This window comes from Felis catus, chromosome E1 (genome assembly GCF_018350175.1).
Source record: "Felis catus isolate Fca126 chromosome E1, F.catus_Fca126_mat1.0, whole genome shotgun sequence".
Taxonomy (NCBI): domain Eukaryota; kingdom Metazoa; phylum Chordata; class Mammalia; order Carnivora; family Felidae; genus Felis; species Felis catus.
Genome location: NC_058381.1, coordinates 58,541,927 through 58,562,555, shown reverse-complemented (window position 1 = coordinate 58,562,555; position 20,629 = coordinate 58,541,927). Strand labels below are relative to the sequence as shown.

Here is a 20,629-nt window from a genome sequence, read left to right as displayed (position 1 = left end):
AAAGGAAAAGGGTGGACTTTGGTCGCAGCGCAGAGGGGAGGAGCAGATGTATCCCCCCCCCCCGGTCCCCCCCAGCCCGGGGAGACTCCGCCGCGTGCCGCCACCACGCTGGCAGGGTGCCGACAGACAAGGCCATCCGTCAGCATCAGTGCAACAGGTGCAGTGGCCGGCAGAGAGCTTAGAACGTTCCGTGGCCCAGAGTCCGCAGTGGGAGCACACGGCTCTGCCCAAGGAGGGGGCTGCCCCTTACGACGAAGAAGACGTCGCAAACAGATGGCTTGAGGCTACCCACCCGTGGAGAACGCCTCCTCCCAGGCCAGCTTGCCAGGTCCTTGCCTGCTGCCTGAGTGCCCGCCAGGCCGCTGGCCCCCACTAGGGTCTCTCTAGGCCTCTCTCTGTGCTGAGTGACCTCGGGGAGCCCCAGGTGAAGGGGCTGCAGGCTCTGGGGATGGAGGTGCCCTGGGTGGCATGTGGACCCTGCCTCTAACCCACCAGGGGTCAGCTCCTGGCCTTGAGTGATGGCTAAGGTGACACGGAGAAGAACAAGGACGCTGTGGCCAGACGGGGCAGGAGGGAGGCCGGTGGGGAGGTGGTCACTGTTGCTTCATTCTTCCCTGCCTTGGAGCCCTGGGGCCAAAGATTGCTTTAAAAGCGACAGGAAAGAAATGGGGAGTCCCAGGGAAAGGCAGCACAGCCCGGCCCACCCCCCACCGCATCCCCCTCCCCACCGGGGACACTCGCCCACCTTACTGTCTTACAGCCACTGAACCCGTTCACCTGCCTCTGCGTGTAGCTGCGCTCGGGTGAGGGGGCTCCTTTCTTGCTTGTGCCCTGGCCCCACTCACGATTCATCCCGCATGACCCCCCCCCGACGCCCCATTCCCCCTCCTGGCCCTCAGCTGGCTCCCCTTAAAGGCCTCTACGGTGAGGCCCGGAGGAGGCCCCCGGACCGTGGAGGCTCACAGTGGGCTCAGCCCTGCTATGAGGACAGGCCCAGGGTAGAGACTCAGTCCAGGAAGGCCGCAGGCGCCTCACTTCGTCAGCGCCCTCCCGCGCCCCTCCACTGTGTGCCCAGGGCTCCCCCGCTCCTTTGGGTGAGAGCTGGCTAAGCTGACCGCTGCCCTCTGCTGGTTCCAAGCCGGCATTACATGCCCCTCCCCGGCCGAATCCCCAAATTTAGGGGGATTCCGTTAGTCACCCGTACCCAGGAGCAACTGAGGGCACGGCTGCGTGACGTGCACTGGGTGGGGCTGGAGTGACAGAGGGCGCTGGGCCCACCCTGACCAGTGCACGGAAAGAGCCACACTTTGTCGTAACCAGAAAGCGGGAGAGTCAGCGGGTACACGGCCGGCCCTGCTCTGATTCAGGGGCACCCACGAGCCTCTGGAGGACTAGCGCAGGCTTGCTGTCTGCACAGCAGAGTGGGACCAAGGGAGGAGGACAACTGGGGGGGGGGGCGGGCCGGACTGTTGGGCATTTGCAGGTCCCTAGCTGGGCAGGAGGAGCCCCCGGGTGCCCCCCAGCACCCCCCAGGTGCCCAAAGGCAGCTGCCAGACGTTGCTCCCGCAGACCTGCCACCCACCCCCCCATCCGGATGCCTCAGCAGACTGGCTCCTGGGGCTGCTTGGTGGCCCCCAGGCCCAGGCGCCGCCATCACCTACGGCCCCACCCTCGGACACACGTCACTCTTGCCAGCCCGATAGGAGGGCTCAGAGAACGCACACTCAGCAGAATGGGGCCCACCGCTCGTGGGATGGCCTCCCTGGGTCACACCGTCCCCAGGTGAACAGGAGGACGGTGGCTTCAAACCACACCTGGGATCGCACACCGTGTGCTGCAGACCCGAGTGCGAGGGACCAGCGGCCCCGGAGCTGATGACGTCCACCCCCCTCGCCTGTGGCACCCTGGCGCCCGGCCAGAGGCCTCCTGGCCGAGTGCCGAAGCAGGGCAGCGGCCCCCTCCTTCCAGAAAGGATGAACGGTTGGCCATTGAGGGCAGCCACTCAGGAGCCCACAGACAGACCTCTGGCCACTAGCCGTCGCCTTGGACGAGGCTCTGACTCTCAGGCTCCGTTTCCTCAGCCGGGAGGAAGCCTCGGGCACAGGGCCTCCCCCTGCTCACCTGTCCGGACTCCGGGAGGCCTGTGGTAGCGGCCAGCGCCCCCTCGATTGCCGGCAAGGAAGCCCGGCAGAAAGGGAACCAGCGAAGCGGCAGTTCTCGGAGGCCCGTGGGAAGCGGTGTCCGGGCGGCTCTCTGCACCCCGACCGTCGCCGCTGCTCAGCTGTCCGTGCTCCTCCAGCCGTGAGCGAGGCCGCGGCCACCAGCACCTCCACTCTTGCGAAGTCCAGCCTGGGCCTCGGGGGACCCTCCCCCTGCGCTCCCTCCGGGCAGAGGGAAGCTCAGGGCGCCCCTCGCGCCTCCAGCCAAGGTCCCGTCCGAGGCGCAGACCCCGGACAAGGACGCAAGGCCACGCAGAGTGCCGGGGACGCGACCCCAAGAAAGCCTTGGCATCCCTGCGGGGCACCTGGGGACACAGTGGAGCCCCCGGGGTGGGTGCCACCCACCGTGTCTGTCGCTGGCTGATAGCTGCCCCTGGACACTCCCACTCGCCTCGCCGGAGAGCTGAGCCACAGTGAGACTCGGGTCGGTCACCTGCTCGCCCACCGGGCACACGTCGATGGAGCCCAGGCCGCATGCCGTCGGCACCGTGCTTCGGCAGGGACGGAACCAGGCTGGGGGCTGGCCTGCTGGTGTGCTGGTGGCCTGTCCCTGCGGAGGGTCTGGGTGCTGCACAGCACGGGGGCTAGGATGAGGGGCAGCACCTCGCGGGCACGCGTGCCTGGGGGCGGGTTCTGACATCTCCCCGGCTTCTCATCAGGCCTAGGAAGCCAGAAGGTCCCCGTGCTCCCAGAACTTGGGTTGTGTGGGGTAAGGGAGAACCCTTGACTTTGAGGGTCAGGATAGTCGGTGCAGCCGAGGGACCGCTAAGGTCAGACCTGTGTGCTCAGGGCTGAGCCAGGAGGTGACAGCGCACCCGGCCAGGGTCACTGGCCCCACGTTGGCGTCTGTGGTGTCGGGCACAGCCACGTGCAGAGGCCTGGAGGGCGGGCCTCGGAGGTCAAGGTGCCGCCGGGCCGCACCTAGTGAGAACCGCCTGCCCGGCCCCCCTGTGGCCCCCAGCCCCAGGATGGGGAGGCCCAGGGAGTTGGAGGGTCCGGCCTTCAGAGCCTCCGCTCCGGACGGGACGGGACGGGACGGGGGCCGAGAGGGGTACCTCACAGCCCGGGTCCTCTCCCCGCAGCAGACAGACGAGGCGGCACAGACGGACAGCCAGCCGCTCCACTCCTCCGACCACACAGAGAAGCAGCAGCCCAAGCGGCTACACGTCTCCAACATCCCCTTCCGGTTCAGGGACCCCGACCTGCGGCAAATGTTCGGGGTGAGTGCCTGCGGCCCCTCCGTGCCGGCTCTCCCGACGCGGGGTCCCCTGGGTCCAGCTCTGACCTGAGCCTGCAGGGTGGAAAGAAGGGGTGGCAGCCAGACACGCAGCACCTCCACGCCCCACCCCCACCCCCACTTCCCCCGTCCTCGGCGCTTCTCAGAGGCCCCTCGAGGCCCAAAGGTTATCAGGCGCCCGCTAGGTTATCACTCCTCAGTCCCCGCGGTCTGACAGGAGGGGACCACCACCCTTCAGAGGGCACCGGGAGGGGCAGCTCGGCCTCCTGGCCCCACGAGGCCCAGCAGCCGACCAGCCCTGCCTCTCCTGTATGCCCGAGGGCTGAGCACTCACCCTCTCTGGGCCCGTGTCCTTGGGGCTCCGGGCAGACGCTCAAACCGTGGGAAGCAAGCACGCGCCACCGTCCTTCTGGATTCCCCCAGTTGGTTCCAGCAGGGCGGGCCTCCAGTCTCGTGGCGACTCTGTTGGGCCGCTTGACTTGAGTGCCGGCACCAGCCAGGCCATCCGTCCCAAACAGCGCAGCCACGGAACCCCGGGGGCCTGGCCCGCGTTTCTTCCCGCGCCTCCGCCCTCACCCCAAACCCTCTTTCCCACCGCCAGCACTGTGCCCGCCCCCACCCCTGAACCCTAGCCCCGCCTTCACGCCACGCCCCCTCCCCCCCCCCACCCAGATGGGATTTGCCAAAGGGGAGGTGCCATGAGGGGGGACTCAGGATGGACCCGGCACCCACACTTGGCCCCAAGTAGCCACTCCCCTTCTTGGAGGCCAGGCCCCATCGGATTGGGGGCTTAGACACAGTGAGGGGCCTCTGGGATGTGGAATCATCAGGATTCTGCCCCACTCGGCCTGGGCCCCGGCAGCTGCCAACCCCTTTGATCCTGGGGGTCCCCAGTTAAAGCGGCCGCTGTACAAAGCTCGCCCTGACCTCGGTCCCCAGGTCACGTCCCATCCCTCTTCCCCATACAGCGGACGCCTACTGGTGTCAGCTGGCCTGTCCCCTCACCAGGGTGTCAGCTCGCCCGTCCCCTCACCAGAGCGTAAGATCACCTGTCCTCGTCCCCGCTCCAGGGCGTCGACTCGCCTGTCCCCTGTCCCCTCACCACAGCATCAGCCCACCTGTCCCCGCACGAGGACAGGCAGCACCAGCCCTGTTCCAGCCTTCGTCAGAGTTGAGATTGCATTGCTGTCCTCTTCCGTGTCACGTCACTGCTCCTTTGACACCCTAGTCCCAGTGTTGTGGGATGAGGGGATGCCCATCGCCTACACATACCAGAGGCCTCGGAAGGGCCCCCCCGGGACCTGGTCTCGGGGATTTGGCCTTCACAGGTTCGTGGTCTCCTGCGACAGTGAGAGAGACAGGGCTGCCCCGGGGGATTCTGGGCCGGTGATGGGGCAGGAAGGGGGCAGCCAGAGCATCCGGGCCTGCCTGGCCGGTATGTCCCAGTCAAGTAGAGTTTGGGATCGGTTCTGTCCTGCACCCCACACAGCCCGGCCCCAAACAGCACAGGTCGCTGGCAGCACAGGTCTGTCCATAGCACTTTGTCTCTTCTGAGGGCTTCTGCCCATCGGCTTTTGGGAAGGACCTATCTGTAGCCCTTTACCCTCTAGTGTGAATGAGAGGTGGCTATCGGTAACTGGGGGCAGGTCCCGGCAGGGAGAGGAGAGCGACTCCAACCGCGCTGCACCCTTCCCTGGTCCTCGGCCCCCACGCGGGTCTCAGGCAGGGAATGCGCGCTCCGTGAGAATGTGGGGAGGCGTCTCCTGTCCCCCCACCAGGCTACACCTAGAGCCCCTCCTACTCCCTGCAGGAGGCTGGGGGCGGGGAGGGGGGCTCGGGCCAGACCCGGGCAGCAGGCGAGGGTCTCCTGAGAAGCGGGCGAGCCGGCCGGCCGGCAGTCTTAACCCATCCTCCCTTGTCTCCCCACCCCCCCTCTCTGTCTCTGCAGCAATTCGGAAAAATTTTAGACGTGGAGATCATTTTTAACGAGCGGGGCTCCAAGGTGGGTGCCGCCCAGAGGCCGCCACCATTACAGCGCCGGCTGTAGGTCCCGCCAGGCTAACGTGTGAAATGTGCGTTTCCTTCCTGGAGAGCTTCGAGCCCGAGGACCCCTGAGCTACACGGGTGCTTGTATTCCCCGCTCCTCCGCCCCCCCGCCCCCCCACCCCGCTGTCTGTGTCGTTGCTGCAGCTGCGATGCTTTCTGTCTGAGCTGCCGGGACCTCTCTGTCCGCGCCCCCGCTGAGCCCCGGGTCCCCAGCCGCCTAGCCGCCCCGCCAGGGGGCCGCCGGCCTGCCTGGGAGCTGGCCCCGAGGCCGGTGGGCACGGCCGCAGGGTGGGCAAAGACAGGCCCTGCTCCCTGCTCAGGGAAGAGAAGACCCCCCATCCAGGCTCCTAGGGTGATGGGGGGTGGGGCTGCCCCCAGGAGGTCCTGAAACCCAGCTTTGCCCCCCAGGTGGCATTAGGGTGACACAGTCCTGGCCCCTGGCCGGGTTGGCCTCTCTTTCATGGCTTTGGCCTGTCCTCTCGGAGGCGCCAGGCGGTCAGCTCAGGCCGGGCTCAGGCCAGGCTGGCAGCTGCCCCCGCCTGGGGCCGGACCCTTCCTGGGCATCCTGCCGGTGGTACCAGAACAGACCTCTGGGCTGCCGACCTCTCCTTCAACTCACCTGACTCAGTCCCTCTCTCTCTCTCTCTCTCTCTCTCCCCCTCTCTCTCTCCCCCCGCCCATCTTTCTCTCTCCCCCTCCCTCTCTCTCCCTCCCCACTCCTCCTTTTTTTTCCTTTCTCTCATCCTTTCTCTCCGTGTCTGTCCTTCTCCGCTCACAGGGTTTTGGGTTTGTAACTTTTGAAACTAGCTCAGATGCTGACCGAGCCCGGGAGAAGCTGAATGGGACGATCGTAGAGGGACGGAAAATTGAGGTGCTCAGATAAGTGTGCTGCGCAGGGCGCGCCCTTGAGAAACGCCACTGTCACCCAGGTCCCCCACCCCAGCCCCGCGGCCACCCTGCAGAGAGCCGGGCCAGGGTCCCCAGGGCAGGGAGACGGGGCGGGGGGCAGAGCCCAGCCCATCTCCTGCCACCCCTCGTGGGCCTACGCTTCAGGCCCACCCAAGGGCCCCCTCCCTCTGCTTTCTGGAAGAGGCCCCCCAACTGTGGGAGTCAGCCAGACACTGGGAGGAGCCCCCAGAACAACACGTTTGAGGCTGGCCAGCTCTAAGCACCACAGCCAACCCAGTCTGTCCCCCAGTGGGGAGGTGCTGTTAATCCCCTCCCTCCGGGGAGAAGCAGCTGTCCCCTGTCCTCCCCCTCCCCAGCTGCCAGGGCCTGGAAAGGGACCTAGCCCAGAGGAGCGGCAGAGAGAGGAGACCACGGGTCCCCTTCGGCCCCCCTCACCCCTTCCCTGGTGGGCTGCCCATCCCCCTCGCCAGTGCTGCGGCCTGGGAGCTGGGCTCCTGGACAGGCAGGGCAGCGGGGGGTAGCCAGGGAGGGGAGGGGTCCGCAGCGAGTGTAAAGTCCGTGGGAAGAGAAGCGGCAGGGCCTGGGGGGGCGAGGGGTTCCAGAAGCGGCAGCCCTGCGGGCACCGACCTCGGCCAGGCTCCGGGGCAGCACCCGGTGGGCACCGGGGGATGCAGCCCCAGGCCCAGGGGCTCACACAGGACATGGGGAGGCAGTGTGGCCCCGACTCCTCTCTTGAGTTCCACCAGCCGCCCTATCCTCGGTCTCCTTCCACAGAGGCCGAGCCCCACCCTCCCTACACCCCAGTCGGGCCCCTGCAGGGACTCAGATGCCTGGAGTTAGGACCCACCCCCTCGGCGCCCGCTTGCCCCCTCTCCCGTCGGCCTTGCCCTCGAGGGACACACGTGTCCCATCAGGAACTCTCCGCCGGCCTCAGGGGAATGGGGTGTTACCCACCCCCCCCCCCGACAAGAGGGGTGCCCATGGTTAGGAAGGCCTCAGCAGCCACCGAGGGCACAGAATGTCTTGGGGGCCGGTCTGCTAAGTTGGGCTGAGAGCACTTTGTGGAGAGTCCACCAGCCAGCTTCTCCAGTGGCCTCGGGTTGCCGGAGAGAGAGGCTGGGGCTTGGTCTGCGGGCGCGGCGTGTGGAAGGCAAGGAAGGGCCAGTGGGCCGGACGTGGTGCCTGAGCCGGGCGCCGGGAGCCGTGGTGGCCCAGGCTCGCTGGAGTGGGGGCAGCACGGTGGGGAGGGAAGGCCTGGGAGGAGGGCCAGCCAGGGTGTGGGGCCAGGCTGGCCGCAGATGCTGTCCCGGGCCTTCTCCTAGCCCCCGGGCCCTCGGTGCGGCTGTGCAGGAGCGGTGCAGAGCAGGACTGGGGTGGCCGGACGCTTGCAGGGAGCCCAGTGCCCTGCACACCCTCACCTTCTCCTCCCTTCTCTCCGGGCAGGTCAATAACGCCACAGCCCGCGTCATGACCAACAAGAAGACTGCGAACCCCTACACTAACGGTAAGGGCCCCAGGGCTTCTGGGAGGCTGCAGGAGCCCACCTCCCCGGATGCTGAGCGCCCCCTCGTGTCCCAGCTCCGCCGGGTCAGAAGGGGACAGATGGGCCGGAGCAGGAGGAGAGCTGGGGCCGGATGCCCGGGCCTTCCCAAGCACGGGACACCCCAGGGACAGGCCCCGGGCACAGTGGGCGGTGGCCACTGTTAGTTATTTTCCAAGCGGTGAGGCGGGGCCCGGGCTAGAGACGCTCCCTAGTGAGGGAGTGTGACGATAATTCGGATAGTCCTCCATCCGGGCCTTGGGGACCCAAGTGTCGCCAAGGGGGTCTCCCCAAGGGAAGCCTTACGGGCACATAATGCTCACCAACTCAGTGGTCTTGCGCACCCACACACCTGACTCTAAGCAGAAGCAGCCAGTCTACCCTGAAGACAGAACCGCCGAGGCTGAGGGGAGGGGTGGCCCTCGACGCTTCGCGTCTTCACCCCGCCGGCCAAGGCGGACTGGTTTGGGCGCAGCTGGCAGTGCGCTGGGGCCCGCTCGACTTCGTGCCCGTGCCGGTGAGCGGTAGCCTGCTGTCAGGATGAGTCTCCCTGCAAGGTGGGGGCTTGACGTCTCACCCCCCAGCAGGGGCAGAGTGACCAAGCCACCCCCCCAGCGCTCTTGTCCCTGTGTGATTGGCCACCCACGGAGTCAGGTGACAGGTCAGCAAGGGTCAGGGCGCTGGGGGGGTGGGATCTGCCGCGTATGACCCACGAGCGGGGCCTCCGGGAGCAAGGCAGGGGTCTGGCTGAGCCACATTTAGACTAGATTATGGCTCCCACCCTGCTTTTTGGAGGACTGTCAAAGCTCACATTTTTTAAAGAAATTCGGGACACCCGCCTTTGCCAGCGTCCCGAGCTCCTGCCGAATGCTTGACACGGTAAGGCACAGTGGTAGGTGTGTTTGGCAGGTCAGGACGATCATCGGGGGCCCGTCGCCCCCATCACCTGGGAACCACACCCCCTGCTCTCCAGCCAGAGCCGGGAGCGTCGGGAAGCATGGAATCCAGAACGGAGTCCATCCCTGAATGACCACGTTCCTAGCCCGGGATGGGCGCGGAACCCACAGTGGTCTCACGACAGGGAACGGTGAGATGCTCACTGCCAAGGTTTGACCTGAGCATCCTCGCCGGCCTGAGCAAGAAGGACGTGGGCTGCGGTCCGCGGGCCCCAGGTTCTCTGTGGGTCGAAACGGAAGCCCAGCACGTGGGCTCTGGCGGCCTGGGTATGTGGCTTGCCTTCGCCTGAACCCTCCAGAGAATCCATCGAATTCAGAAATTCATCGGCTGCGGGGCGGGGGGCCGAAGTGTCCACTGCAGGAACCAAACTCACCAGGTTTGACCAGGCGTTAAGACTATTTACAGAAGAAACAAAGGAGTCACCCAGGGGGACCTCAGGCTGCCTCTGTCATCTGGGGTCCCAGACAGTGAAACGGGACCGGCAGCGACAGGAGGAGGCATCAGAAAGCCAGAGTGACAGACAAAGATGCCCAAGATTGCAGAACTGAAGGACCCACGGGAGCCCCGAGGACGGAGCCTCAGCGGGAGGGTGGGCTTGGGTCACTGGCCCCAGGACTCCGCTCCATCGTGGTTCTTACTAAGAAGACTCAGTTCCTGGGACGAGTTCTTTTTGGGAGATGAAACATTTCTTCCCTCCTGATCTGGGATTTAGAGAAGATTCCAGAGTCTCAGCAGTAACATTCAGACACAGAATGGACCCCCGGGAGGAACAAGGCCCCAGACACTCCCGGCCGCCCACCCAGCAGTGGGGATGTTAGAATCTGGGTTGGAGGCCCACAGGTAGGGTCTGACACTGATGGCCTGGTCTCGTCCTTCACCACGCTCTCCAGAGGCATGTTGCTAGCTGGCCAGTGGGTACGGGTCCCTTCTGTCCCTCCTCACAAAGCCAAGCGGGATAGGGAGCCGGGCTGTCAGGACATACTGCCAAGATAAGACCAGGTACAGCCAGGCGGTCAGGGGCTGGGCTCGGTCAAAGACACCATGCCGTGCCCATGGTATCTGAACGAGCACCTGGGGCCAGAACCCACTCAAAGCTGGCTGCCGTCCACCCCTCGGACCCTCCGATGGAAGCGGGCTTCACTCCTACACATGGGTCCCTGGTGGGAGGGGAAGACTGGTCTAGAAGCGGAGGGCCCTGAGCCAGTCCACCTGCAGAGAGGGACAGGTGGGTGCAGATTCGCTGGAGGCCAGGGAACAGCCAGGAATGTGGGCTGGGTCTGGATCTGGCTCCGCCACTCCCCCCGGGCTCTGGGATGTGAGGCTGCCCTTCCTTCCTCCCGGAGCCTCCGCTAGCTCGTCTGTAAAATGCGAGGGTGTGACACTTGGGTGGGTTTAGAACAGTGTGGTGCGCGGTGAGGTGCTCCGGAAATGTTAGTTGTCCTTCTTAGTACCTCCAGTCCAGAGGCCCTTCCTCCTCAGGAAGCCCTTCCCCTGGCTGCTCCGGGGAAAGACAGACCCAGGACGGTCGGGGCGGGACTCAGCCGTGGGGACGGAGAACTCCACCCCAGGACAGGGGCTTTGGGACAGGAGGTGGCAGGAGGCCGTGGCAGAAGCCACGCCCCCTCACGGCAGCCTCTGGCCCTCCTGGAAGGCAGCCCGGCCCCCACCGGAGACCGCGCTCCCGTGACTGGGCCCCATCATGTGCCGAAGCGCAGGTGGGCCGGACCCCTCGCCCCAGCTGTGGGCCCGCAGAAGTTGACAGAAGTGTTCCAGTTTCCCTTCCTAGTTCTCTCCTGCAGAGACTGCAGACTCCAAGCTGCCGGAGCTGGTGCCCCGCCCCCCTCCGCAGGGCAGTCCCAGGGGCGGGCTGGGGAGGGCCACAACTTGAAAACAATCAGGAGGACACCCAGGCAGGGGGGTCGGGAGAGACTTGGTCCCTGTTATCTAGGGACCAGAAGGTCAGAGCCGGTGAGCCTGCAACATCCCCAGAGGGGCCCGGGGTCTCCTCTCCCCGCCCTGACCGCGGAGGGAGGTGGGCCGGCCTCCCGCCGGGCTGCAGAGGCCACGCCTAAGGTGGGAGGATCCCAGGATAGGGTGAGGTGGGGAGAGAACGGGGGAAACGGTGACTGGGTTTCTTTGCTTCTCTTCTAGGCTGGAAGCTAAACCCCGTGGTGGGCGCAGTCTATGGGCCTGAATTCTATGCAGGTACAGGCTAGAGCGGTCACTCTGGGCGGAGCCAGGCTGGTGGGGGTGTGGCCGGTGGGTGGGTGTGGCCAGGAAGGGGCGTGGCCGTGCGGGCGTGGTTGGGCGGTGCCGGGCTAGCTGTGGCGGCTCACTGGCCGGCTTGTTTCGACCTGGCCTCAGGCTTTCCCTCTCACTGCCTTTTCTCTGGCCCCCTTTCCTACAGTGACGGGGTTCCCCTACCCCACCACGGGCACGGCCGTAGCCTACAGGGGCGCGCACCTACGGGGTCGGGGCCGGGCCGTGTATAATACGTTTCGGGCTGCGCCGCCCCCGCCCCCCATCCCAACTTATGGAGCGTGAGTACCTGGGGAGGCACTTGGGAGGGAGGCATGGGGGTAAGCCCAGGGCGCGTGGAGGGGGGGGGGGGAGGCCCTGGGCAGCCGGAGGGGCTAAGCAGCCTTTCCAGAACTGCGGGAAGGTGGGGGGGAGGGGGTGTCGGGAACCCCCAGACCTTTGCACTGCAGTCGCCTCCATATCAGTACCCCAACCCGATCGTGCCATGGGCGCCAAGGCTCACTGGCATTTGGGGGACATTTAGAGCCCCGGCGCCTTGCCAGCTGATTTAATGGGATGGTGGTTGGCCCTTGAGCTCAGCGAGGGCCTGCTCGAAGCCCTCCCTGGACCATTTCCCCGGGGCCCAGTGCCCTCTGCCTGGATGGGGGGACAGCTGCCTGGGCTGGGGTGGGGGGAGGGTAAGCAACAGGGGCCGCGGGGCCCCTGGCTTTGTGGGAGAGAGGAACTGACCAGCAAGGGTGTTACTCTATTGTTATACCAAAACAGGGCACTGGAGCAAACGCTTGTTAAAATGCCAGTCCCATGGGCAGGGCTGGCACCCTGCCCCCTCCCTCCTCAGCAGACGCCGGAGCCGGCCTGCCCACCACTCTCTTGTCCGTTTGCTTCCAGGGTCGTGTATCAGGACGGCTTTTATGGTGCTGAGATTTATGTAAGTGCGGTCCGGAGGGGAGGGCGGGGTGGGGCTTGTCCAGGCCTTCAGCTGATTTCCAGGGTCTTCCCCTCCCCCACTCCATCCCACTTCATCCTCGGAACCCCGGAGGGTGAGAGTGCCAGGGCAGTGGGTCCCTGGGGACCTCGGCACAGCGGAGCCTGGGCTGTCTGTGCTCATGTCTTCTCCAGTCCCCAGGGCGTTTGGGTGATGGGGGCAGGGGCGACTCTCCCGTATCCCTAACTGCATTGGGGTCACCGAGTGAGCCCCGGTGGGTACCCCATGTCCCGTACAGAGGCCCAGAGAGAGACCAGGAGGCAGGGGCTCGAGGGCAGACCCCTTGGTGGGTTCCTGTGGCTTCTCTCTCCCTTCGTGGGGCTGCCCCTGCTGCTTCCTCTAGCCCAGAGCCCCAGCTGACAACCCCTTCTCACGCACCTACCCAGCTCAACACGAGACCTTGCTTCCATCGTGGGCATTTGCCCATAATCCAACAGTCCCTTTGTGCCAGGGCCGAGACGTGATCCGGGTTTGCCCTTGACCTTTCCCAGTATCTGGGATGGCACCCAGTCACCCATGGGTTCTCCACACCCACGGGCATCAAAATCAGGGGCCCACTGGACTGCTAGCAGGTCTGTGGGCACTTAACATGTGTCAAGGCCACGAACACAGCCAGGCACGTAATTGGTACCCACCAGTGTGTTGAATGGGGAAGTGAACAGACACCCCTGCCTCACCTCAGCCCGGCCCACTTGATAATCTGTGGTCCTTAGGTCTCCATTAGGCCAGAAGCGAGGTGCCCCCAGGCCTGCACCCACCAGCCAGTCCTCACCTGGCTGAAAGGGGAAGGTTGACAGGCCACGTCAGCCCCGCTAAGCCTCTGTGCCATCTCTCCCTCCCCCTTACCCTGCAGGGGGGCTATGCAGCCTACAGATACGCTCAGCCTGCAGCAGCAGCCGCGGCCTATAGCGACAGGTATGGCTGGGGCCGTGGTCGGGATAAAGACAGACGATGGGGTAACAGGGTCCCTGCAGGGCTGGGCTCAGACAGACGGGAAGACTTCACTACTGCTTGGGCCTGGGGCAGCTCCCCCTGGCGGCGGCACAGAATCTGGACAGAGGAGAGCAGGTCCGAGACCCCTGAGCCAGCGGGCCCCCCCCCCCCCCCCGCACCGGTTTCTTCAGTCCCTTCCTGCCCTGGAGGCCCCGGAGTGGGAAGGGTACTCAGGAGGCTGTGTTTCTGCCCGTGGGCGCGCCTCCGATCCTTCTTGGGGCTTCAGGGTCTGAGGCCCTTTAGCTCAGAGAAGGAGAGGCAGCAGCTTGGGCTCCCAGGGGCCGTGGCGAGACCAGGTGGACAGTGTGGCCATCTGAGAGCAGCCGGCCCTCTGCCCAGTGGCGGGCACACCCAGGGGCTGGGGGGTGGCTCTGTGTTTGGAGGCAGGTCCCCCAGGGGTGTGGCCTAGCCTAGCACATGGGCACTTGGTCCATTGGGCACAGAGTTCCTGCTTAGGGGAGCCTGGCATGCACGTGGTGGGTGCCGGCCTGGGGACCACCTGACTGTCCCTCCTGGTGGCACCCGGGGACCCGCACCTTTCTCGAAGCTTCTCGCTGCATCTCACGTGTGGGTTTTGTCCGGTGCACGGCAGGCCCTTCGGCCCAGCCCTGTCCTACAAGAAGGTGGCATTTCACACGCAGAATTAAGTTGAGAGGAAGGCCATCAGGGAGACACAGGGCCATGTCCCCCCCCCGTCCCCCCTCCCTGCTCTGAGCACTCTGCCCCCTTTCTTTCCGGGGATCGAGGTTTCTCTTCCCTCCACCCCAGCTCTGTGAGGACTCCTGTTTCCTTCCACGAGGTCCCTGGTAGAACAGCCTGCCCCTCGTCAGGGTCAGCACACGCTGGAAGAGCCGAGAGGAGGGTGGCCAGCTGTGTTCCAGACGCTTCCTTCTCAACAGGCAGAGAGGATGGCGAGGAGGGAGGGGGGGCCTGGTGGGCGGGACCACACTGGAGGAGGTGGGGGGCCCGTTGCCACCCCTCACCTGCCCCCATCACCCCCCCACACCTCCCTCTCTCCCCAGTTACGGCAGAGTCTATGCGGCCACCGACCCCTACCACCACACCATCGGCCCCCCAGCGACCTACAGCATCGGAACCATGGTAAGGAGCAGGGGCGCCGCCTGGCCTTAGGCGCTGGCCGTTGACAGGCTGGGGTGGGCAGGCCCTGAGGACAATGCCCCAGACCTCTGACCAGCGCCTGGGAGGACCAAGGCCTGGATTGGGAGTCTGGGGGAGGACTTGCCCCTTTGAGCCCCCGGGGGACTTCGAGGGAGGCAGGTCCAGTGAGGACGTCTGGCCCTCTGGGGAGCATCCTGGTCCGCCCACTCTGCCCAGTCTTCTGAGGCTCCAGAGGCTCGTGGGGGTGTGTCCGCCACCGTCCCCCTGTGTCCTGTCACTGCGCTTTTCCTCACGTCAAGGAGAGGGACAGGGGCTGCCCCCCACTTCCCACCCAGACCCGTCGGCGGCCCTGGGGCCAGCGCTCTCCCGGCACCCACCCCCCCACGCACTCCCGGCCGGCTCTCGGCACGAGAGGTGTGCAGGCCAGTGTGTCTGTGTGTGTGTGTGTGTATGGCCAGCTGTCGACACATGCAGCCCAGCTCACTCTGTACCCCGAAACCTGCTTCCAGTGGTCACCTGCCTCCTGTGCCCACCCACCCCCGGCCCTGGGGGGTGTTGATGTCGGTTTTTAGCTAGCTTGGCATCCAGCATCAAAGATGAACACATTTTTCGGGGGGTAAGGAGGGAGGAGGTTCGGAGCCAGTACGGATACGTTGTTCCATCTTCCTTGGTCTTGATTACTTCCTCCCCATTTTTGTTCTGCCTTTGATTTTTTGACAAGTTCCCCGCATCCCAGGCAGCCTGCAGTGACAGCTAGCAGCCACAGGGGGCAGCAGCAGGCCTCTTGGGGGCCGGCCCCTCCCCGGACAGAGGCCCCAAAAGTGCGCTCTGCGGGTCCCTCGGCTCCAGGCTCAGCTCAGGGCGCCCCCCAGCATGCAGCTGCTGGCTAAAAGCTTTCGTTGATTCACAGAGGGGCCCCTCTTATGTTCTCATCTTTGCCTGTAAGATTTTCTTTTTTTCCCCTCTGGCGCTTGCCGCTCCCACTTCCTGTTGAAATTGGTTGGTGGGGAGGAGGTTCCTGTGGAGACCTCCCTGACCCAGCGCAGCCCAGGGACACAGGAGCCGGAGCATCCAGGACCCGTCCTCCTCAGCCGGATGCAGGGCCAGGCCCAAGCGAGGCCCTGGTGGAAGAGGAGGGACCCCAGGGACCCCCTACAGCTCGGAGGAGCTGGGCGAGCAGCCACAGCCTCTCCTGGTGGAGCCGAGGCCTGGGGAACCCTGACAGAGGAAATCCGTCCACCCGCCAGAGCCCCCAAGGGGCTCTGAGGAGGTGGGGCCCTCGCTCAGACCTCCCCCGACCCATTAAAGAGAGAGGGGCCCCGGGAGGGCCAGGCCCGAGCCTAGAGAGTCGTCAAGAGACTTCTCAAACCTCCTTGTCCCGGAGTGCCGGGGCTGATGACCCCAGCAGCCTCCTGGCCCCCAGGCCACCACCACGACAGAACGAAGCCCAGGCCCCCCCCCCGCTGCCATGGTAACTGGTACCCACTCTCCCCAAGGCCAGCCTTAAAAACATGGGACTTAGCGATTTCTTTTTGGTTTTCCTTATTTTTTTTTTTCTTTTTGCTTTTTCCCCCCCTACCACAAGGCGGTACTGATTGGCTGTTTGTCATCTTTGATGTTGCAGGCTAGCCTCTGCCGAGGAGGGTACAGCCGCTTCACCCCCTACTAGCAAGAGGGCCCAGCCCCTAGCAGCATTCACACTGACTGCCCAGTACACACCACACCCAGCAGGCCAAAACCAGGCACAGCCACCGGGAGGACAGTGCGCCCCCCCCAGTCAGCGGCACGCGACGCTAAAGTCCATAGGTTTTTCCTCCAGCCAGCTGGTGTCCCTGCCCCTCACCATGGCGTGTGTGTCTTTGACCCTGGTTACCCCTGTGTGTCTGAAACCTTGCTTCCTATTTTGACTTTGTTGACGTTGTGACCCCCAAGCCATTTCAGGTACGGTATGCACACAGTGGGAGGGGCTAGGCTGGGCACGAGACCCCCTCCCCCTCCCTGAGAGCTGGCAGTAGAGCCCGCCAGGGCGACACCCACTCCCCATCATCCCCCGGGGTCTGTGGAGCCACAGGAGACCCCCCCCCCTGCCAGCGGCCAGCAGGGGGCCACAGCCACTGCCCCTCCCCTGGGGTTCAGGGAGGGACGCGGGGACGGTGCCCCCTTCCCACCTTCACCTAGTCACAGGAGTAGCCGTCTCTGCCCCCCTCACCCCCGTCCGGCTGAAACTAACATTTCTGATTGAAGTTTATTGACGTTTCCTGCCGAAGCAGTCACAAGCACACGTGCAAGGCGGAAACTGCCGTGGCCACACCAGCCTCGGGGCTGCTGAGCCTCTGTTGTAAGAAAGGAAAATCTAGGAAGAAATTCCCCTGCACCCTGCCACCCCACACGCACGCACGCACAAAGCCATCGGCCCTGCAGGGCCCCAGGGGTCGCCCTCAGCCCGCCCGCGGTGACTTCTGGCTGCAGGCTCTCCCAGCCCCCACCCCGCTCTGCCAGGCCCCGGGGATGGCACCTTGGCCCCGCCGGACTTGGGGTCCCGGCCAGCCCGGCACCTGTGTTGGTATTCGGGCTACGGCACCCTTCCCCTCCCCCGGGCTTGGAGACATCTTTTTGCCAGGGTCCATTTTAGGAGGGGGGAGCAGGTCGGGAGCAGGGGGAGGCCCATCGCGGGCCTTCCTGGCGGAACAGCACTCGGTGCCAGCCTCCCCTCTAGAAAGGTCCCAGGACCGTGTGGGGTCCGGGGAGGAGAGCCTGGCTGGGGCTGCCGGTAATCCTGAGACAGCCCCGGTAGCTTCTGGAGGAGGCTGCGCGGTCAGGACCTGCCTCCGTTACAGGAGAAAGTGTCTCGGGCCGGGGAATCCCTGGTGCCCTGACGCGCCAGAGTTGGGCTTCCGGGCGCGGCCAGCCAGCGGGTGTGGGTTCCCCGCCAGCCAGGGCACACCGGGTCCCGGCTGGTGGAGTGGCCGGATCGTGTCCTGGGCGCCGGGCCCTCTCTTCCCACTGCCCAGAGCCCCTCCTTCTCAGCCGCCTGGGTCCGGGCCCCTCGTGGCCTGTGCTGTGCTGTCCACCCACCATGCCCTCTGTCTTCAGCCGGGGGAGCCAGCTGGGCCCCCCCCCCCCCCCCGCCCAGCTCAGCCCTAGCAGAGCCCGCAGGCTGTGCGTGCCAGCCAGCTTCACTGTGCTCTCTGCTCCTGCGGCCCCCCCCCCCTTCTTCCCACTGCCAGCCCATACTCTCTGCCCTGGAGAACGAGGTCTGCTTTAAAGTCAGCTCACGGAGGATGATGGGTTCCCGGAAGCGGGGGCGGGGGGTGGGGGACAGGCTGCAGCAGGGGGGAGGCGCTAGGACCTTGGGGCCCGGGGCCCGGCACCCGTCCGCCCGCCCTGCGCCCTGCGCCCTGCGCGGGCCGCTGGGGCTGGTCCCGTCCTCACCGCACGCCTGGCAGTTGCTTCTGTGAAACTGCAAGTCCTTTCTGTTTCTGTTGTAGTGAAAGCTTCCACCGTTTCCTTCTTGGACCATGAAGGGCAAAAACAAAAAACAAAAACAAAACAAAACAAAAAAAAAACAAAAAAAATCACAAAACAAAAAACAAAACAAAAAAAGATGTTAAGATCCAAGCAGCAACAAAACCAACCAAACCGAGAAGCATCCACCACGTCCGAGTCGCGCGTGGCAGCGCACATCGCAGCGAGGGAGCACGTCCGGCGGGCACCGCGCCCAGGAGAGCGCCCGGGCCCCCGCCCCTCCCCGGCCACGGCGCTGGCGGGATGGGGAGAGCAGGAGGGGAAGGGGCCTCGTTTTCTACCAAGTCTTCCTTTCCGGCCCCCCACTCCCAGGGCACGTGGGGCCCAGCGGAGGAACGGGCCACAGGCCTGCGCAGGGGAGAGCGGCCAGCGGGACCTGACCTTGTCGCCGACCGAGCCGGTGGAGGGGACGGCTGGGCTGGGCTGGGCGCGGGGGGCGGCCACTCATTCCCGGGGTCTCTCTGGCTCCAGCCCGTGCCCGTCACCCTCACGTCCAGCTGTCTAGGCCCCAGCTCACCCACTCTGCCATGCCGCCAGTGCCCACATCCCAGCGAAGGCGTTTGCAGGCCACCAGAGCCGGTCCGACCAGCAGCCCTGGGGCCCGACCCCAACACCAAGGAAGGGCTGACATGGTTCCAGAACTGTGGGGCGCCCAGGCCCCCCAGTCCGGTGAGGGGGCTCCCGGGCAGCCTGGACAGGATCATTCCCCTTACCTAAGAGCATCGGGAGGGTAAGGGCCCCGGGGCTGAGGACACGCTCTGGCTCTGGCCGGTTCCTGTTCCCTTTCTGGAGGCGGCCCTGGGCCTGGTCTGTGGGAGGGAAGGCAGGCCTCATGCCGCCTGCTGGACCGGGCCCTCCTCACGGCTGCCCCGCAGGGGAGCAGAGGGCGGGCGGGCCAGTGCAGCACGGTGAGGTCCGGAGTCAGGGTGCCGAGGGGCTGGACGGCCAGGCCAGAGCAGGGAGAGCGAGGGGTGGGGAAAGGCCCAGAGGGGTGCCCGGGTCCGGTCCCAGGGTGGCTGGAGAGAGCAGACCCTGGCAGCAGGGAGGAGGCCCCGGCCAGGCAGGGATAGCTGGAGTAGGGAACAGCAAAAAATAACAAACCTAGGCTCCCAACATGGCTCCACTGTCTCATGAAACGTAAAAATTAAAAAAAAAAAAAACAAAAAAAAAAACCACCTCACTTTATATATTCAGCATCAGCTCCTGAAGTGAGCCCCTTTTCTATTCCTGTTGTACAGAGCCCCGCCCCGCCCCTCCCGTCCAGAGCCCCCTCTTCTTGCGGCAGCTCCGCCCCTGGCCCCGCCCTCCCGGCCCCCCAGGACTGCAGCCGAGCCCCAGGCTTCCTTTCTTACCATTCTGTATGCTTCCAAGGTGTGACCATTCAAATCAACAGTATTATTATTAAGATTATTAATAAAGATTTCTTTCTTCAAACCAGGACGACGCTTTTTGATTTGGCAGCTCCCGGGCGGGGCGCGGAGGGTGGAGGGCCGGCCGGGAGGAGCCCCGCGGCCCGGGAGGGGAGTCCGAACACCTTTCTGGGCCAGAGGGCACAGCCCCCGCCCTCCGCACTCCTTTCCCGACCCGACCCAGAACAAGCCGGAGGCAGGGCTCACGCGTACCCCTGGAGCCTCGCCTTGTCCCCGCTGCGGTAATGCTTGTAACGTTTCGAGCACATTCCGGGGGAGACCGCCACCGGGGCCCCTTCCCAGTGAGCAGAGGCTACCTCACACCGGCGCCTGGCCGGGCCAGCCAAGTGCGAGCGGGAGAGGGTAGGGGGCTGGGGGCGCCTGGGGAGGAGGGCCCTCAGATCCCAAGCGCGCCCCGGGCTCTACCGGTGTGATGGGCGATGGGCAGAGCCCCGGTCCCGCGCTTCAAGGAGAGCCCCGGGGGCGGGGGAGGGGAAGGGGGCGCCCCTGGAAGGCTGGGGCGCAGAGCCCTGCCATCCTCCCCACCCCCGAAGAGGGAGCAGGACCGGAAGGAAAGCACAGGTCAAATCAAGAGCTGAGAAGCCTTGGGCGTGGGGGGCTGGGCCAGAGTCCAAAAGCAAGGTTGCCCCACCCACCACTCAGCTCACCAACTTGAATTCCTCCTGTTTTCACGCAGAACAATTTATTTGAGAGCTATTACACCCACCGCAGGGGCACAGGCTGAAATGCCAACATACTAAGTTTCCTGCCCAGAGCCTCTGCTGTCTGCAGGCCGGGGACGGAGCTCCCGGGGAGCTGGGGTTGCGTGGTCTCTCGCTTCTAATCGCCTGCCCCCCAGACTGTGAGAAGGTCATGGCCGCTATAAATTTTCCCTCCTTCTCTGCATAAAACATTTGGGGGAACCAGCAATTAAAGCAGCAAACAGGCCTCGTGAATGAAGAGCTGGACGTCACAGCAGGCGGTCGGCTTCGGGGCACCTGGGGCTCCCCCCCCCCCCCGCTGGGGACGCAGGGAGCAGGCCAGGAGCCTCCACCCCGGTTCCCCGGGGCACGAAGCAGGAGAGGCTCAAAGCGCTCCAGGGATAGTTCCAAACCGCGAACACGCTCGTGTGAGCAGCTCCGAGTGGCTCAGGTCCTTCCCACCAGTCTGCTGAGCCGTCCAGCTCCGCAGGGACAACCAGGGGTCGTGGGTGGCCTGCGCTTCCCAGCTGGTCAGTGGAGTCACCATCCTGTTCCACATGAAGCACTTCCTCCTCGGCCGGGCAAACCCATTCCCCACCGGGGGGCTGAGCTGGGTAGGCCACGCACGGGACTCGGAGAGTAAAACTTTGTTCCTCTGTCTCACCGGCAAGGGGGCACGTGGGTGCCTGGGCAAACGTCAGCCCCGAAGGAGACCCCCTTTGCTGTCCTG

At 65.3% G+C, this 20,629-nt stretch overlaps 1 protein-coding gene and 1 long non-coding RNA gene across 10 annotated transcripts in view; one reads left to right on the top strand and one right to left on the bottom strand.

Annotated features, from left to right (window-relative positions):
• Nucleotides 1-17,774, bottom strand: part of LOC109494493 — a 32,928-nt gene extending 15,154 nt beyond the window's left edge. Inside the window, exons 1-2 of the long non-coding RNA XR_002738136.2 lie at nucleotides 17,697-17,774; nucleotides 2,122-3,918 (exon numbers count right to left, since the gene is read on the bottom strand). This is a non-coding gene — a long non-coding RNA (uncharacterized LOC109494493). The remainder of the gene's footprint in view (nucleotides 1-2,121; nucleotides 3,919-17,696) is intronic.
• The window catches only part of RBFOX3 (RNA binding fox-1 homolog 3), a 448,365-nt gene extending 429,138 nt beyond the window's left edge, over nucleotides 1-19,227 (top strand). For 4 of the 9 annotated variants that reach the window (XM_019818344.3, XM_023244208.2, XM_023244207.2 and 1 more), the window contains 10 exons: nucleotides 3,302-3,439; nucleotides 5,405-5,458; nucleotides 6,281-6,373; nucleotides 7,855-7,915; nucleotides 11,060-11,113; nucleotides 11,316-11,448; nucleotides 11,933-12,095; nucleotides 13,006-13,067; nucleotides 14,168-14,246; nucleotides 15,889-16,182. In XM_019818344.3, the coding sequence (XP_019673903.1) occupies nucleotides 3,302-3,439; nucleotides 5,405-5,458; nucleotides 6,281-6,373; nucleotides 7,855-7,915; nucleotides 11,060-11,113; nucleotides 11,316-11,448; nucleotides 11,933-12,095; nucleotides 13,006-13,067; nucleotides 14,168-14,246; nucleotides 15,889-15,933 (882 nt within the window). In that variant the 3' untranslated portion in view covers nucleotides 15,934-16,182. Of the gene's footprint in view, nucleotides 1-3,301; nucleotides 3,440-5,404; nucleotides 5,459-6,280; nucleotides 6,374-7,854; nucleotides 7,916-11,059; nucleotides 11,114-11,315; nucleotides 11,449-11,932; nucleotides 12,096-13,005; nucleotides 13,068-14,167; nucleotides 14,247-15,888; nucleotides 16,183-17,752 lie in introns of those variants that run through there. The other 5 variants (XM_023244204.2, XM_023244203.2, XM_023244206.2 and 2 more) reach the window with 5 other exon arrangements.
• Nucleotides 19,228-20,629: the final 1,402 nt, after the last annotated feature.